Source organism: Cebus imitator, unplaced genomic scaffold, assembly GCF_001604975.1.
Source record: "Cebus imitator isolate Cc_AM_T3 unplaced genomic scaffold, Cebus_imitator-1.0 Scaffold409, whole genome shotgun sequence".
Taxonomy (NCBI): Eukaryota; Metazoa; Chordata; class Mammalia; order Primates; family Cebidae; genus Cebus; species Cebus imitator.
In genome coordinates this window covers 908,317-928,051 of record NW_016107724.1, presented here as the reverse complement: position 1 = coordinate 928,051, position 19,735 = coordinate 908,317, and the positions used below count along the sequence as shown (strand labels likewise).

Below are 19,735 nucleotides of genomic sequence, written 5' to 3'. Positions count from 1 at the left end.
GGTCATTAGAGAAATGCAAATCAAAATTACATTGAGATACCATCTCACTCCAGTTAGAATGGCAATCATTAAAAAATCTGGAAACAACAGATGCTGGAGAGGATGTGGAGAAACAGGAGTACTTTTATATTGTTGGTGGGAGTGTAAATTAATTCAACCATTGTGGAAGACAGTGTGGCAATTCTTCAAGGACCTAGAAATAGAAATTCCATTTGACCCAGCAATCCCACTGCTGGGTATATATCCAAAGGATTATAAATCATTCTACTCTAAGGACACATGCACAGGAATGTTCATTGCAGCATTGTTTACAATAGCAAAGACCTGGAACCAACCCAAATGCCCATCGATGATAGACTGGACAGGGAAAATGTGGTACATATACACCATGGAATATTATGCAGCCATAAAAAATGATGAGTTCATGTCCTTCGTAGGGACATGGATGAACCTGGATACCATCATTCTCAGCAAACTGACACCAGAGCAGAAAATCAAACACCGCATGTTCTCACTCATAGGCAGGTGTTGAACAATGAGAACACATGGACACAGGGAGGGGAGCACTACGCACTGGGGTCTGTTGGGGGAAGTGGAGGAGGGACAGGGGGTGGGGAGGTGTGGAGAAATAGCATGGGGAGAAATGCCAGATATAGGTGAAGGGGAGGAAGGCAGCAAATCACACTGCCATGTGTGTACCTATGCAACAATTTTGCATGTTCTTCACATGTACCCCAAAACCTAAAATGCAATAAAAAAAAAGAAATACTAGTTTGCAACAGAATGCACACTAACATTTATAACTTTTAAATACCATCATTACTGATGTCAAACTATATTGCCATCTTAATGTAAAATTTATATTGTTTTTTTATATTTTAATTTTGAGTAGGATCAAGGACTGATTAATATCTATGAATTTAATATGCCCAGTTATATCTCTGAACCTTCAAATTCAAATAATGAGTTACTTTCATGCCAGCTAAATATCTGATCTATGAAATCTATACAACAGCTATTTTAACAACAGTATTCTTCCTACTGGCACATATACAAAATATGCAGAACAGAAAATTATGACTAAAATTCTATAAAGAAGTTCATAATCTAAATTTCTGTTAATCTACCTTTTTTTCCTTAATATCTTTTCAAGTTGAGTATCTGTCATTTAAAATCTAAAACAATACTAATTAATAGGAAATACATTTGAGTGCCCCTGAACTTAAATTTAAGTAATTTCTTCTGGCACTAAGAGTCATCCACCATGTTATTAGAGGAAAGATGGTGTAGTAGAACTAGAGTCAAATGTTCTTTTTAGGAGTGCAATACAGATCAATCTTCATGAATTGTTCTATCGACTCCACCAAGTTTCTGAAGAGGATTAGTTAGAAAGTACTGTGCTCAATAACACCTGGCAATGCATATAGTTCACTTTTTCTTCTATTTTATATTTTTCTCTCAGTTCACTCTCTACCATGCACTGAGTAGTTACAGAATACTCTCCCAGGCGTCTAGGTCATCAAAAGACATTTAGAGCTTGTTCAGCCTTGTTAAGAAAATAAAATCTACAAAAGATTTAATATACGGTTGTATTATTCCCAGTTCTATCATGATACAACTAAGTGAAATAAACCATGTCCAGTTTTTTTTCTAGGAGTATTAAGTAACTTCTAATAATTTCTTTTCTCCTCCAGGTCTACTACAGGTAGGAATGAAAATGCGATCAATTCATTGTAATGAGTCATTTCTTATTTATTTTCTTAGTAAAATAAGGAGAAGAATTTTTCTTTGTGGCATATTAACATTATAACCATAAAACTTAATCAAGTATTAAATTTTAAATTTAAATGATAGCCATTTATCATGAAAACAATTTTAAACTGCCAGGTAATTAATGATGTGAAATATATGGAAACTATTGAATTCAAATAATAAAATTGCTCTCTCTAATATCAGCAAGCTGCTTCCCATTAAATTTTTCTGACATCATAATTTTTTGAAAATAAATTCTCATTCATTTTAAAAATGCTTTCTACTTTGTTTTTTATTCCAATTAAATGGTAAAGCACGTGTGCACATTTCGATATAATGCAACAATTTTTGTCTTAATTTTTTTAGATAAAGAGTATATTTCCCTTAAAATTAGTGAATTTCAAATGGTAAAATAGAAAATAAAAAGATTATGCCTCTAGCATTACTACATGATCCCATTCAGAGTGGGTGATCATCAGGTCCATGAAATTAATTTCATAGTTATTTATAATGCAATAGAAATATTACTCAGGTCAAAGGAGTATAAACATACATTTCAGTGCTTATTCTATGTCTAATATTGACTTGTGGCATTCACATATTTAATCCTTGACATTATTTAATCTAGTTTATGAAGGGATAGGATGAGAAATATAAAACATACCAAAACATGATGTGTTACTGAGAGGAAAAATGTGTACATTTATATCTGGAATAGGACAGATTTTAGTTCAGGAGACACCAGAGTTTATAGCTTGATATAAACATAATAGAACAGCTTCTACATCGCAAAAATATTTAAAAATAGAAAATTATTATAAATGTGTTAATAATTCTTATTGTTCATTTTATCAAATGTCTTGAAATTATATAACAAATAAATGTTCAAATAGTAACTTAGAATGTAAAAGTAAGAGATTACGGAACTGCAGAAAATATTTATTTTAAATATTCCATTTTAAAGAGAAATAAGTAAAGAATGATTTAGACATTTAGATTATAAAGGAGTTGATGATTTTGATTTGTGTATTTTATTTATTTATATTATCTCCACTGTATGGCATAGCTGTTTATTTGAACTCTAAGATGACAAATCCTAGACATTTTAGAACTTTGCTAATTTCTTTATGTCCCACATAAAGATCACAATTTAATTCAAGTTAGTAAAACATAATGAACTACTTGACACTCCAAATAGTTTTAGGTAAACAATTTTACATAAAGAAGTGCCACATAACATTTTACAGGATATGTAGAAATTTGGCACCACTCTAATTTATCAGAATCTCAAAAGTGCAACATTCACTTTATTAAAAAATTTGAACGTTCTTATACAGACTAAAGACATAACTGTCATAAACTAAATGTAACACATAAACAAACGTATTTGTAAACAAAAAATATATATTTTGACTATAATAATAATAAAAATAATAAAATGCAATTGACCTGGATATGAACAAATTATCTGTATTGGAAAAGATGTTAAAGATCATTTGGTCCTATTACTTCTATAATGCTTTAATTCATTGACATTATTACTACAAGATAGTGACATAAAATTGCCAGTCATAGGCTAGGCACGGTGGCTCACACCTGTAATTCCAGCACTCTGGGAGGCCAAGGCAGATGGATCACCTGAGGTCAAGAGTTCAAGACCAGGCTGGCCAACATGATAAAACCTCATCTCCACTAAAAATACAAAATCAGCTGGGCATGGTGGCTCATACCTGTAATCCCAGCTACTTTACTTGATAGGCTGAGACAGGAGAATCCCTTGAACCTGGAGGGCAGAGGTTACAGTGAGCCGAGATTGGGCCACTGCCTTCCAGCCTGGACAATGAAAGTAAAACTCCATCCCCCAAAAAGAAAAAAAACTTGTCAGTCACAAGAAGCTCACTACATCTGTTTGTCGTTATAAAATCCATCCTTATATTATAATCTAGCTTTGTACATATCTTTCTTGTATCTATTCATTATGCCTTTTATATTCACACAGTACCACGCAAATGTTATTATTCCTGGTCTCAAATTACAAGGAAAATACTATATGGAATTCTGAAAAAAAAGTCCATTTATCTAAACTCTTTTAATAATGATATATTTTGGTGACTGTACTATAATAACTAAACATACACATGACATTTTTTCAATGGATATATTGGTTGAGGAAAACATCTGGTTATATTTTTCATCTTATACTAGTACTCTAAGCTCATATGTGCCTCTTTATTCCTGAAAAAATGTGTAATTTTAGATTTATTGTCATGAGCGTAATAAAAGTTATTTTCCAAAGCAATGTAATAAACAAAAAGAAAGAAACTAACAAAAAAAGTCTTAAGAAATAGCTAGTAAAATGAATGATGACACTAATTAGAACAGAAGCATGAAAAAAGTTTTCTTTTCCTCCTGGCTCTTTTGAAAAAAAAAAAATATATGCATAATGAAGAGGTACAGATTGTGATAATCAACAGTGAAGAATTTTCTTACTTATATTCTTGTTTTATATTATGTTGACTTGCAAATGCTAATCACCTTTAGCATTACTGGCTTATAATAACATTCATATTTTTTTGGTTGCAAAAGCCTACAAAAAGAACTGCATATGAAAAATATAATGATTTCATAGTGTGACAGATTCTAAATTTAGTAATTAAAGTAATTTAAAAGAAAGTACAGGACAGGCACGGCAGCCAGACTGACCAATATGGTGAAACCCTGTCTCTACTAAAAATGCAAAAATGACCCGAGCATGGTGGCACATGCCTGTAATCTCAGCTACACAGGGGACTGAGGCAAGAGAATTGCTTGAACCTGGGAGGTGGGGGTTGCAGTGAGCCGAGATCACGCCACTGCACTCTAGTGTGGGTGACAGAGCAAGACTCCATCTCAAAAACAAAATCAAAACAAAACAAACAGAAAGTACAATTTATTCTTATTTTAAATGGTCATCTTGGACAAGTTACTTAATTTCCATATGCCATTGTTGTTCGACCTGTAACTTGGGAATAATAACAACATATAATCTTGTTGCAAAGATTCAATGAATAAATGTTTGCAAAGCTTAGAATACGGCATGGCACCTAATATGAACTATGTAAGTGTTACTGAATAAAATAGATTTAAACAATAGATTACAACCCAAATTCAACACATAATTTTTCTTACAACGTAAAATTTCATCCTATGTACAAAAGATTTAAAAAAGAAAATGATAGAAATACATGTCCTCAAAAAATACCTGTCTTTAATATCTGGTGAGAGACAGTGAAGAATATAGGCTATTGTAATTCTGTCTAAAAAGTACTATAAAAGAGGTGTTCAAATATTATTGAAACACACAGGAATCAATCTGTCTACAAGTACTTAGATTTTTCTATTACTCAGGGGAACCCTTTTAACTCAAAGAATTAAAAATATTAATGAATGTTTATTTTAGATACCCATATAAAGCAAAGAAGGAAGATATGCTACTTTAAATTTTACACTAGGTATTCCTAGACTTTTGCTCATTAGAATGTTACTGTGTTGTTAATGTTTGTTTCACAGTTAAGACAATTAGCCAGCTGCAAAACATAGAGCTTTTCCAGGGCTGGCAGTCAGGTTTCTATACTTCAAATATTCAGATTTTTCTTTTCAATACTGATGGCAAAACTACTGTTTGAATTCACTGTGATATTTTCAATATTAATTATTCACAGCTAAATATGTTAATATTACAATATTAAGAGTAAATATGCTTTAATCAAATCTAATTTTTTTAAATTAGATAATGTTGGACAACTATCAGGGTTAGTTCTACCTTCTAAATAAAAGAAAATGTGTTTTACCTCAAAAGTAAATAAAAACCAATTCTCATGTATTTTTGAGTAGCTACTAGTTATTGTTATTCTAAATAAAGTAGAAGATAAAAGATAAACCAGGAAACATTTGTTGTAAAAGGACTTAATCTACTAGGTGAAAAAAAGATAATACTTCCTTTTAAAAATGGGCAAATAATCACATATTCTGAGTAGACAAATTTGAGGAAATATCTAAAAGCATAAATGTCATACAACATTATGTATTCTTATAGATCCAAACCCTTATTCTTATGCCCAACCTCCTCATGCAAGAGATAATAAATCTGTTGCTCTTTATTATGTTTCTTTTTTGGTGCCAAGAATTATTTTACCTGCTTTACTTTGAAAATTGAATACTTTTAAAATGACCTTACAAAACAGATGCTATTGTTTTTATTATATATGAGAATACTTGATTTCAATAACAATAATACCTGCCCCATGTTCCATGTCATCTAACTGCTAAATAGAGACGAGATGTTTCAAATTTCAAAGTTTTTGCTTTTTCTGCTAGTCAGTCTCCCCTTGAAGGGGAAAAGTAGGAAACCAATATTGGGTTATATGGCATTTATTTATAGTATTATTAGAAGACATATGCTAAAATCTAAATTACAGAATACATTCAAGTGAAATATTTTATGTACTTGAAAATCAGTTTTTCCATGGGATGATGTTAGCAGGGAGAGATGAAAGTTGGCAACATGCCTTTTCTGCATACATAAGAGCCAATTTCACAACAATCGTGATGCACCTACAATCTTTTTCAGTGATCTGATAAATCTGCATTTATAGTACACTCTAAAGAGCACAATAATAACTGTGCTGCACTGGTGAACTGAGACACCTCAGTCATCTTATCAGGTTGTCCCAACTTATCTGAATAATAGCATTTGTGTGCTCAATGTACAAAGAAGGATTGTCAAACTAGATGCAAATGTTACAATAGGATTTCTTGCCTTGACAGGGTAACTGCACAAGGGACCAAATACTATGACTCATGAAGGAGCAATAAACAGCAGAGAGATAAAATAACAACACTGTCAATCAAGAGCAGCAGTTTCTCTGGGGATTTTTAAACATTTTTATTTTTTGTATTAAAATCCACTGGTTCCTGACGTTTGGAAAACTTCTTTAATGTGTATATATATATATATATATACATACTAAATAATGAGCTCATATCTGTCCTAAAGGTTGAATAGAGATCATAAAAATACGGAAGGTTGTGGCAATAGGGCCTTTCACAAGGTACCAGTGATATACTTGACAAAACATCTTGCCTGCTGCCTTTCCGTCAGGACTTTTTCCTCCACACCCAGGGCCTGGCAGTCAGAAAGGTAAATGCCCCCATTGACCCTCTAAGCTCTGTCCACTGCTACCAGTGATCGACTGTACCTCTGCAGCCCATGGGCTATAGATTATGGGTTGTACACTCAGAGGTGAGGACCCAGGGCCATTTGGGCAGTGAATTCTGGACATAGGGAGTGGTGAAGGCATAGTCTCCTAGTGGGTACGGGCCATTGGCTTTCTGGAAACACATCTTATGGAAGGGGGAGCAGCTGGAGAAGGGATGTGACATAGTTTTCTCACATGCAGAGCCCGAAGCAAGAATCCTGAGTGCCCAGATCTAAGGGCAGTGGTACAAAGGGATAAATCCAGGTTATGTGAGGCCTGAAGTTTATAAAATCTGGAGGAATCTCAAAACACACACACACATGAAAAGAAGGAAAAATTTCCAGGATCACTGGGGCCCAGTGTAAGGCTGACCCCTGAAGATGAAGCTTCCTCAGTGGTACAGTCAATGTATTTCTGCTACCAGAGTGAAAGGTGAGAGGAGTGGTACTCGGCCAGAGTAGCTTTAAGGAGATTAATCGGCTTTAGGAACTAGCAAATGGTCCCACTAGCGATCTTTTCAAAGGTCTCCTTCTGGGCCAGTATTCCGTAGTTCCCTAGTCATGGGTTCATGAGAGTCCTTTGCTTCTCTTTATGGGGTCTCCTCATCCTCCAGATAATTCACAAAAACGCTGCAGCCTCCCTGACCGGCTCTAGAGTCCTAGATGGTGCTGCTTTCACAGTTGGCCAGCCATTTTTCATCCTTTGGGTTTTCTGGCCAGTCTGCTTAAGTTTCTCAGGCATAAATCTACATCTGTTCCTTGTGATTCCAACTGCGGGGAACACAGATGAAGCACTGAATGATTCTTCTGAAAATCCCCTATCGACTTGAGGTTAGAAAGTTTCTCCTCCTAACCCTAACTTTCTCCAAAAGCTGAGGAAGAGACCCGCATTTAGGCACCAGTTTTTAACACGGAAATTGTTATCTCCTCACTGATATCCTCCAATAGCTGTTTCCACCCTTGAATTGATCAAAATCATGAAATACTTGCTGTTTTTGAATGCCCGCATGAGAAAGAAGGCTGTTTCCTAATCATAGTATTTTCCTGATATTTATCCTATCCATGCCTCAGTATCAATTTTTTTTTTAAATGGAAGAATATAAAGGCACCATGTAATGGAGGGTAAATGAAGGAAAATTGTTAGCAAAGAATCTTAAGAATTTACATAAGAACCTAAGTGGATTTTACTTATATTTTAGGCAATTTCAGTGAGAAACAGTGACAATGATTCAGAAAGAAATTTTAAGCAAAGTGCATTTATATATGTCTCTGTGTGTGTGTGTGTGTTTGTGTGTGTGTGCATGTTATACTTACAGTTCAATTGATATAATACTCAACACAAATTAAGAATATCATGACTTGCCATTCATTAAACTATTACTACTTCAGGATAACATGTTAAGATTTTCACAATGTTATATATTTATCATAATTACATTTAGCAATAAAGAAAATAATTTCTTATTTTCATCCTTATTGCAAATACTTAGCAAGGTATTATGTTATTAGTTTAATAACTATATTAAACTTGTCAAGGTTCATAAATATATTGACAGAGCTCTCTTTTCACATTTCCCCATCTACAATGTTAGCACCCTTGTCCAAGTTACTATCAGCAGTCACCTAAATGTTCTCATTGCAGTCACTCAATTTGTCCTCCATTTAGTAATGTACTGATATATATTTAACTAGCTCTCCAGAGGAGGAGGAAAGTCCTCATGTGTAGAATTTGCCAATGCTATGATGTAAATACAGCCACTTTGGCTGATTTCAAACTTTCAATGTGAAATCACTGAATCTAGAGCTGGGGAGAAATGCAAACAAATAGGCTATCCTAAGCTGGCTCCATTTCACCACTGCCCCAACCACACCTAATTCGTTCTCTATAACAAATGAAGAGAAAGTTCTCAAAATGCAAATCTGACCATGTTGCTTGGCCCTGCTAACATGTTTTGGCCTCCTTTTCCCCCCACAAACCTTCTCCAACTTCTCCACACTCCCAACCATCACAGAATACTTTAAGAAGCTGGAAGATTATTTTGTCTTTTTTCAGTTAGTTAACTAATATCCTGTAAATGTTAGCCCAAGACTCACTTCCTCAGGGATGTTTCACCTGCTATGTTAAAATCTCTTACTACAAGTCCTTAAAATGAGATCACATCTACATTATAGCCACAGTCACAGCTACAATTTGCATTTCTCATTAATATTAACAATTAATGTTTGCTTCTTGGACTGCACTCTACGTTTCACAAAGGACAGCACCTGCTTTTCAACATGAAATCCCTAGCACTATGCACACTGCCAAGAATAAAGCAGGCACTCAAGAATTATCTATTTTTGAATGAATTAACAAATCTGTATGTGCCTAAAAGCATAAATAAATATGTCCCCCTGAAGATTCTTAAGGAGAATTGGAGATTAGCTTATAATATTATTCTTTGATGTGTCTCCAATATAAATACAGAGTTTGTGTAACAACCTTAGAGAGACTAAAGAGATGACCTTAGAGGGAGTACTTAACTGTTCCATATCTAACTTAACTATTCATTCAAATAAACAGAAAAGAGCCAATAGAACTTTAGCCTTGTGTGTTAAGTACCCTCTAAGAATTAAATAGGTTTTAGACGTTCCTTAAAAATAAGACATTTGTACTAAATGATAGCATCCATGACCTTTCAGAAGGAGCTTATTGTACCTTCTTCATGACAAGAAACTGAAGCACTACAAAGAGGTCTTGAAAGTTGGAGTATTTAAGTAATTCTTTAACTATGCAAGGGTAAACAATCAAATCTCTTCCTAACGTAATATTTATTTATATAAAGTAATAGAAAAATGTGGAAATGGACAAAGAAGTAATAGAATAATTTATCTTTTGCCTCTGCATTTCTAACCTTACAATGGCCATAAAAATCCCTTCATTTCAGACATTGAGCTATGGTATGTACAGAATATTTGCATTTCAACAAGCATGCTTCTAGCAAAGTATTAATTCAAAATATAATGCAAAGCCAAACATGGTTATTCTTTCATTCTCTTCAGAGTTTGAGTTTTACGTACATGTTATGAAATGCTCATTTACATAGAACTGACTTGAGAAATGTAGTTTTGAACAACATGCTGAGTGTATCTGGATAATTGGGGATACTTTTAACAGTTGGATTTTTATGAATTTATAATTCCCCCCCATATGTCCATATGTGTCCATTATTTAGCTCCCAATTATAAGTATGAATATGTGGTATTTGATTTTCTGTTTCTGAGCTACTTCACTTAGGATAATGACCTCCAGCTCCATCCATGTTGCTGAAAGAACATGATTTCACTCTTTTTTATATGTACCCACATATTTTTAATCCAACCATCTGTTGATGGGCAATTAGGTTGATTCCACGACTTGGTTGTTTTAATCCAACCATCTGTTGATGGGCAATTAGGTTGATTCCATGACTTGGCTGTTGTGAACAGTCACACTCAAAGGTTTGAACCCAGCATTCTATTCTTATGATTAAAGATTTGAAAATTGTACACTCTTTTTGGATTACATAGATTATTCTATTTTCTAGCAAGTTCATCCTTTCCACAGTATTCTGAGTTACATATCAAACTAAACTCAGAAGTGAAGTAGAATCCCCACCTTTGTTTCCTGAATTAATATGAATTTTAGGTATTGCAACAAGTAGATGGAAAGCTCTGCTCCTCTTCTGCTGTAATGTGCAATGTAGCTTTCTTTCTTAAAAGATTTAGGTACTTTCTCCCTATCAATTCCTCTGCTGAAAAAATGTATACTTCATTTTTAGTAGGAGTTTCTAATTCTTATTTCTCCTCATGAAATGTCTAAAAACTAACAAACACTTGAGAATATTTAATAACAAATTGTCAAAATTAAAATATTTATCATTAGAATATAACTAAAAGTTGGTTAGAAATACAAATATCCCAATCATAAAATGTTTCTTACCTTCTAAAATGATGTAGTTACATATTACATATTCTCTTATGTACGGTCTTACATATTCTGAGATGACTATTCCAGTTATTCTTAGCAACACATTTACTGGGTTCTGAAATAGATGACTCTATGAATCCTATATTTCAAAGACTCAATGATTTAAGAATTTATGTGTGAAGGCTGAAAATTCAGAGAAGATTTACTTAAAGAAGTAATGTTGTCCTAAATTAAAAGGAAATATTAGTTGCCCAAAGACAATGTCTTAACTTTTTTTTTTTTTTTAGAAGTTTTACTCTTGTTGCCCAGACACCCAGACTGGAGTGCAGTGGCACAGTCGCAGTTCACTAAAGCCTCTGCCTCCCAGGTCCAAGCCATTCTCCGGCCTCAGCCTCCCAAGTAGCTGGAATTACAGGTGCCTGCCACCATGTGTAGCTAATGTTTTGTATTTTTAGTAGAGATGGGGTTTCACCATGTTGGTCAGGCTGGTCTCGAACTCCTGACCTCAAATGATCCCCCCACTTTGACCTCCCAAAGGGCTGGGATTACAGGTGTGAGTCACCGCACCCAGCCCTATCTACTATGTTTTTTATGATGGGAAATCCAGAATACACAAAACTAATATCTTACAGGGCTTCAGTAACTCCGTTTATAAAAAGCTGGTGTGGCTATTTGACAAATACATTTGTTGTAAAAAAAATTACAAAATTTAGATGTTCTTGCCTCCCTATTATGTTTTAGGCATTGCATTATGAGGTAAAGTATCTCCCATATTAAAAAGAAACACACCAACTAAGGTTAAGAAGGTTTATTTATTTATTATTTCTTTTAGAGACAGAGTCTTGCTTTGTTACTCAGGCTGGAGTAAGGCAGTGGCACGGTCACAGCTCTCTGCAGCCTCAAACTCCTGGGCTGAAGTGGTCCTTCTGCCTCAGCGTTGTGAGCATCTGGGACTACAGGTGCAAGCCACAGTGCCCAGGGGTTAAGAAAATTGGGGAAAAGAAAAAAGAATTTGCCCAAGACCTGGATTCCTAACCACTGAGTTACACTGCCTCTCAATAGCACAGCCAGAACAAATAACAAAATAAAATTAAATAAGTAAAAAATTGTTTAAAATAAAAGATAAAGATGCATACATATTTTAGCATTTCAATGTTTATGAATTAAATATAATATAGAATTCTGACTTTTAAAATTAATGGTGATAATAATATTATTACCTGTATTGAACATTCATTATTTTGACACCTCATCTATCTCTGCCTTCTTTTATCAATATCACCAATATTTCAATTGTGGAATCACCTTTCCCCTCTCAATTTCATTCTCATGTAACAGCAACTAATTACTCAATCTCCATTAAATAGTTTTGGATATAGCAATTGTTTCAGAATTGCTGTGTCAAACAAGCTAAGCTAGTCAAAGCCAATCCAATGACACTCAAATCTGGTTTGTTTTTTTTTTTGTTGTTTGTTTTGTTTTGATTAAAGGGAATGAGAAATTGTCTGCTTCCACTGGATTTGTAGAGAAAATGAAAATCAATCCCAGTTGCTGCTGAAGGCAGCAATATCACCACTAGAGGAACATTCCAGAAAATGCAAACCCCATATAAAAGAGAAATGATCCCTGATGATATCATTTGAGAACAAAAACTGTACTTGAAGAAACTGCTACCTTTGTACTTTTTAAATTGCATGAGCCAACAACCACCACCACTCTTGAGTCTTTTTGCTGAAACTAGTTAGCATTTGGCTTCTCTCACTGGCAAACAAGAATTTTGAGTTAATCACTGTCTTTGCATTTGTATTGTGTTCTTGTCATATATTCACACCTATCTTTTAATTCTCAAAATAATAGTGCAAGGTATATAGGACATAAACAATTTCCATTTGATAGATGGCATCATTAAGATCACAATGAAAATATATTTTAGGAAAAATTAAAATGTGGGATATATATACCTTCCGAGTCAGCTGAAATAATAAAATATAATGAAGACATTAATCAAGTAATTGATAACTGATTGAATATGAGATGTGAGGAAGAAAACGTACCAAGATTTTAAGAAAAGTAAAATGATGGTATTTTTATTTAAATATGGAACAACTTGAAAAGTTCAGGAGAATTTAGAGGAGATTATTAATCTGGCTTCAGACATATATTTATTACAGGTTAAATATCCCAAACCCTAAAATCCACAATCCAAATGTTCCAAAATCTGAAACTTTTTGTGTGTTAACTTGACGATCAAAGGAAATGCTTGTTGTTCCATTTCAAATTTCAGATTTTCGGATTTGGGATGTTCAAAATCTGAAATCTGAAACACTTCTGGTCCCAAGCATTTTGGATAAGGGATATTCATCCTGCAATGACAGCTGAGTAGGATGCCTAGTTAGACAAGTCTGATCAACAACTTTATTAGATTTGTATTCAGAAGAGCCTTTATGAAAAGAATAGATAACCATATGTCACCCATAATGTTGATAGCTGAAGCTATGGTAAGGGCAACATAACTAGAACTGCATGGATTATTAGATTTCAGGTCCCTTCTCAATATCATTTCACATAATACTAACAATGAGGGTGGTGATACCACCCTAATTAACAAATAAAGAAAGGTAGGGGTGTGTGTGTGTGTGTGTGTGTGTGTGTTGCAGGAAAACACATTTGAGCTTTCTAATATAATTCAATTGGCAAATATGTAATGCAATTTTCTATTAGACAAAAATGGTTTTTCAATTTAAAAAGTAAGACCATATCAAGAGCAGTTAAATTATTTCACTTTTGGATTGTATTAAAACTGAATTACAATCATTATTTTCTAAATTGGTCAGTGTTTCTTCCCTCCATAATGAGAATATTAATAGTAAATATCTTCATGCAATCAAATATATATATTGCTCTATTCACAAACAGTATCAAACACAATTATGCTTTAAGAGCTTATTACTCAGTAGAAAGGCATACAAGAAGCAAGTAAGTATAATATAGTGTAATCCAATGGAGAAAAATAGTAGGTACATCAAGATATATTCTGCCTCACTCCTATGACGGTCAGTCTAAAATCCTTGGCAGCACCTTATATCACTGAATCGTTAAGCTGAAACCTTAAAAGAAGCATGTTTTTCCTTGTCATGTATTTAATGTATAAGTATAAATAATCCCCATTTAGTTAATATTTGACGTCCACATAAGCTTACATTTATCATCATAAACTTAAAAGTCTCTTTGGTCATTATAAGAGTACAAATTTATCATTTATGTAATAGAAGATCAAATTTAAATTTAAACGAAAGCTTGAACTGTTTAAATGGAAAAATATGAAAACACTAAACAGTATAAATTTGTTCTAATTTAACAAAAAATATTTTAAAATAATAACTTACATTCCTTATAAAAATGCAAACCAACTTTAAACTAAAAACTTTATATTAAAAATTGATTTCATTGTATATCATCAAAGCCTACAGCTGTATAGTAATCAATCCAAAAAAGGGTATCCACAATCCCAGAGTAGGGAAATAAAGTACATCGGCCTACTTGCCCATGTCCTTAAGATAAAGTAACAAAATGAAACTTGAATGGCACATGGTTCAAACACATGAAGTTAGAAGACACAGAAGTTATTCATTGAGACAATATGGAATAGATTATTTTTAATGTACAAAATTTATCTGTTCTTTCTTTATACTAATATTAACACATTTATTATTAATCACATTTTCTGATCAGTTATCTAATTGATTTTACAAGACTTTGAAAAACTAAATGAACAACTCACTGTTTGGAAGGCTCAGGAAATTTTGGTTCTTCTCTTTTCTTCATTTCTATTGTTGGTTCCATAGGAGCAAGAACTACAGCAGCACATGAGACGACAGAGTGATATGAATCCTCCCGGCAAACTATTCAAAAAAACCAAAGACTTGTAAATGTCAAAATTATTTATGAACTATTCTCACTTCTTTTTCTCCTTTCTATATTTACTCTAATAAAAGGTCTAATTCTACTAAAATATTAATTATTAAATTATCCTTAAATATTTTTTACTCTATGTCTTTTCACTCACTAGTTATATAACCTTGGGTAATTTATCTTTTTTAAAGCCCGGAGTGGAAAAGATATTGCCAACAGTTTATAGTCCTTTTCTAAAAAAGCTTTTCATCAAAGAATGAAAAGTGCAAAAATTATATATATACAGTTAAATGAATTCTTGCAACATGACCACACCTGCTAAGTCCGCATCAAGATCAATAAACAGTGCATCACAAGCTCCCCAAATCCTCCTATGGTTCCCCTTCCCAAACACTACTGTAGCCTCTGAACTTAACCATTATCATCACGTATATAACCATAAATAAATTTTGCCTATTTCTGACATTTATACAAATGGGATCATATTCTTTTGTGAACATATTCTTTTACATGTGATTTATTTCATTCAATGTGTGCTTATAAGATTCATCTATGTCTGGCAGTAGCTGGTTCATTCTCATAGCTATGTGGCTTTCCACTGGATGAACATAGTACAATTTATTTATATATTTAATTAATAATGAACAGAGTTTACTTTCAATTTGGGGCTATTTCAATTGTCCATGAACATTCTTGTACTTTTTTAAACACTGCACAAATATATTTATATTGGGAAAATATCAAGAAGCTGTAATCCTTTCTAGGATATGGTCATGCTTTATGTTCTGCTTTAGTAGCTACTGCCGAATACGATTCAGAGTTGTCTGTACTAATTTGCATTACCAACAATAGAGAGTTTCAGTTGTTCCACATCCACACCAACCCTTGGTTTTATCAGATTTTTCTTATTAAAATTTTAATATTGTATTTTCTATTGAAGCATAACAAATTAACACAAACTTAGCAGCTTAAAACAACATCCATTTATCATTTCACAGTTCTAGAAATCCGAAGTCCAGATGGGCTCAAATGGGTTCTCTGATTGGGGTCTTACAAGGCAAAAATCAAGGTGTCAGCCAAGCTGGGCTCTTATCTAATGTCTCTGTGTGAGGAATCCACTTCCAGGTTTACTCAAATTAACAACATTTACTTCCTTCCAGTAGCAGGATTCAAGTCTCCTTTTACCTTGCTAGCTGCTGTGTCTAGGGACCACTCTTTGCTTCCACTGCTACTCACAGGTTCATGGTCTATGGCCCATCTATCTCAGCAATGGGGAACACCCTTCACATTGAAGCCCTCTCATGCTTTAAATATCTCTGATTTCTTCTTCTGCTACCATCTAGGGGAAAAAAAATTCTCTCTGCTTTTAAAGGACTCATGTCATTAGGTTAGACATACCCAGACTCTCTTTTTTTTTTTTTTTAAATGGAGTCTCACACTGTCACCATGCTGGAGTGCAGCGGCGCAATCAGCTCACCGCAACCTCTGCCTCCCAAGTCCAAGCAATGCCCCTGCCTCAGCCTCCCGAGTAGCTGGGAATACAGGAATGTGCCATGCCCAGCTAATTTTTGTATTTTTAGTAGAGATGCGGTTTCACCATGTTGGCCAGGATGGTCTTGATCTTTTGACCTCGTGATCCACCCATCTCGGCCTCCCAAAGGGCTGGGATTACAGGCATGAGGAACCGTGTCTGGCCAATTATCTCCTTTTTTATTAACTCAAAGTCAACTTATTAGTAGCCTTAATTACACCTGCAAAATCCCTTTTGCCAACTAATAATCACAGTAGTGATGCCCTATCATCTTCCCAATAAAGAGTATTAAGGACTGGAGTCATGTGACATCTTAGAATTCTGCCTGCCAAAGCCATTCCTTTAAGTGCATAGCGGTATGGAATTGCAGCTTCAATTTATATATTCCTGATAATGAATGAAATTGGATATATATAGTGTATATTCAGTCCTCATTTTACGTGGGTCTAATATGTGAAAATTTCAGTTACATGGTTTAGTTAAATAACATCAGTCACCCCCAAAAATAGGGTTCAAATTGCAGTTCACATGGTTTATCAACTGTGAGTAATCATGTAAAGTACAAACTTCTTTACTAACACTTCAGTACACAAATCACTATGTAAATAAAAGAGGTACATCATGATCAGTGATATACACACATCACTTCTTTCAAATTCTGTCAATTATTGATAACTAGGCTTTAGTTATTCAGTTCAAGCACATAAATCACAGTGTGTAGCTGCGTTACTTCCTTGTCTCCCCATGATAAATTTATGTGATATTTTATAAAAACAGGCAATGTAAAAAAAATTTGCCAATGAAAATGAAATTTGAGAAAAGAAAAAAAAAATGGATAGTGCTGGAAGTGATACTTGAATCAGATATAAATATAGATGAAGGCTGATAATCACTGATGTAAATACCCCTAAGAACTAAGAAGCAGAGGCAACAAATTAACTCCTTCTTTACTGGAGAAACAGGCAAATAATAAAGATGAGAATGCACATTAATGAAAGAGAAGACAAAGATAAACTAGGAAGTGCAAATCAACCAAAAAGTGATCTCAAATAGAAAGAGGTACACATAAAAAAAAATCAATAATGCTTTCAAGTTTTCCCCTTAAAATATTCAATGAAGTATTAATCTGCTCAGGGATAGTCCCTAAGATATAAAATAGATGGTCACTCAAAGTGGAACTCAATTTAAACAATATTCTGGCATCAAGAGACAAAAATTAGTGTTAAATATGTGTCAAGGAGGAGGGATTGTGGCTTCCTCACTGTCTCTCCAGTGCCATCAAATGGATATTTGTTTTGTCTGGATTTTTAAGTTAATTTTCAATACCAAGCAGTTCCACTAGAGTTGGAAACAGAAAACTCTATTATCTCTTAAAACTTGTATTATTGCCTTAAATGCTACTAGTGAAGAAATAGGCTAAGAGGAACATTATTAATTCATCCTTCTAGGATAACATTCATTTATTCATTAAATATTTACTGAACTACTGATATGTTCCAAGACATATTCTTCATAATGGGATTCTACTGTGGGCAAGAAAAAAAAATCCCTCCTACCTCAAGTTTCCAATGAGGCTTTGATTTCTTCAAGAGAGATTCTTTTCAAGTACTAGGGCAACAAGTCCCTGACCAGATTAGGTGAAATCATTTATCTAGAACCCTATGAGAAAAACTGTAGCTAAGTTATTTCAAAAAAGGAAAAGTGAGCAGGAAAAAAAATGCTAAGAAAAAATTTGAAAAATAGGGAATATTTGTTTATACAAGGTACCTTTGATTATTACAACTTAATATTTGTTACCTAGAAACAGAACAACTGAAATTGCATAACTGAGCAATTTAAAGGCAGAAAGAAAAATAAACCTTATCAATATGTACTAAGAAGGAACAGAATTTCTGAGGGTTATAGAGCAGTGGATATTTATGTGATCACTATGTTTTGACAAAAGATATTCTTCAAAACCAACACCCACACTTAAAAAGTAAATCAGATCTTATATCACAATTGCCACAGTATACACTACTTTGTAGAGCAATCTGGTTAACATATGAGTTTAGAGAATAATATGAACATTACTAACTGAGGAAAAACATTGTATTTGCCGTTACAATAGACCTTGGATGATGCAGATTAAAAGATAAGTTCATTTTATAAAGACTTCCAAAGTTGTGTGGCTTAACCATTTGCTTTTTGAGAAAAGATCATAAACTTGTATTGGCCTAGAGCATTGTACAAAAGAATATGGACATCAGTAGGAACGAGGGAAACCTATGTTTTAAAATCAGGTTTATTTAACATCTCTGATGTAACATCTTACTTATTCCTATTTAAGACATAGAAAAATTCAACTATTCCTGACACAAATAGTTAAGTTATTGCTAGACTCTGAAAGGAAATTACCACACAAAAATCAATGGAAATAAAGTGAGAATCAAAATTGTTAGTCAACTAAAGTCTCTCTCTACCTTATACTTCATTAATAAGGCAATGAATACATTTTTTAAATGTCAGAGATATAAAAAAATCAATATACAATTTTTATGGAATACTATAATCCACATTTTTTCACATTTGTCAAATTAAGTATAAATTTCTTAAAGAGAAGTAAAGTAAGATCATTTAATATGGTTTACTAAACCATCGAATTATGTAAAATATGGGAATGCATATTTTTCTCAAGATCTAAAAAGATTGTTTACACACCATAAAAAGTATTTGTGATGAATTCCAAAACTGGCCTTTAAGTAATATATAACAAACCCTTAAATTACTAGAAAAACAAAGGCAGAATGTTTTTAAAGCCAAAAGAGTAGGAAAAATTACTAAATTATTCATCTAGGCTGTTAGAAAAACAAAATTGACAAAACCAAATCAAGAGAAGAACTTCAGACAAATTCAATAAACAAAAATATATAATCAATAAATAATAAAAAGTACTAGTTTCAAAGGCCAAATTAATTTGAAAAATTATTAATTCATAAACAATTAAAATAATCAAAGTTAGAGGCAAAAATAGGATATAACTATACAATCTGTATTTAAGCTCTAATTTAAATCTCAAATTTAAGGAGGAATACTACGTTCAGTTACATTACACTAAATATTCAATAACATAGAATATTTTTGAAACAAATAATATACTAAAATAATATGAAAATTAATGGCCTAATTACTATATAAAATATTGAAATATAAAATATATAAAATATTGAAATAATGACATATTTTCAATTAAAACTCAAAAATCAGTAAGTTATTTGGGTACTAAATGTTAATGTATCAAAACTAATACAGGAGTTAAAGCCTAGGTTATTTGACAACAGGAGACTTAATTTTTTTAATGGTTTAAAATTTCCTA

The 19,735-nt window shown here is 33.1% G+C and overlaps 1 protein-coding gene across 2 annotated transcripts in view; it reads right to left on the bottom strand.

Moving 5' to 3' along the window:
• Positions 1-19,735, bottom strand: part of CCSER1 (coiled-coil serine rich protein 1) — a 764,265-nt gene that overhangs the window by 459,484 nt on the left and 285,046 nt on the right. For both annotated transcript variants that reach the window (XM_017509178.2, XM_037731578.1), the window contains exon 5: positions 14,719-14,839. In XM_017509178.2, the coding sequence (XP_017364667.1) occupies positions 14,719-14,839 (121 nt within the window). The remainder of the gene's footprint in view (positions 1-14,718; positions 14,840-19,735) is intronic.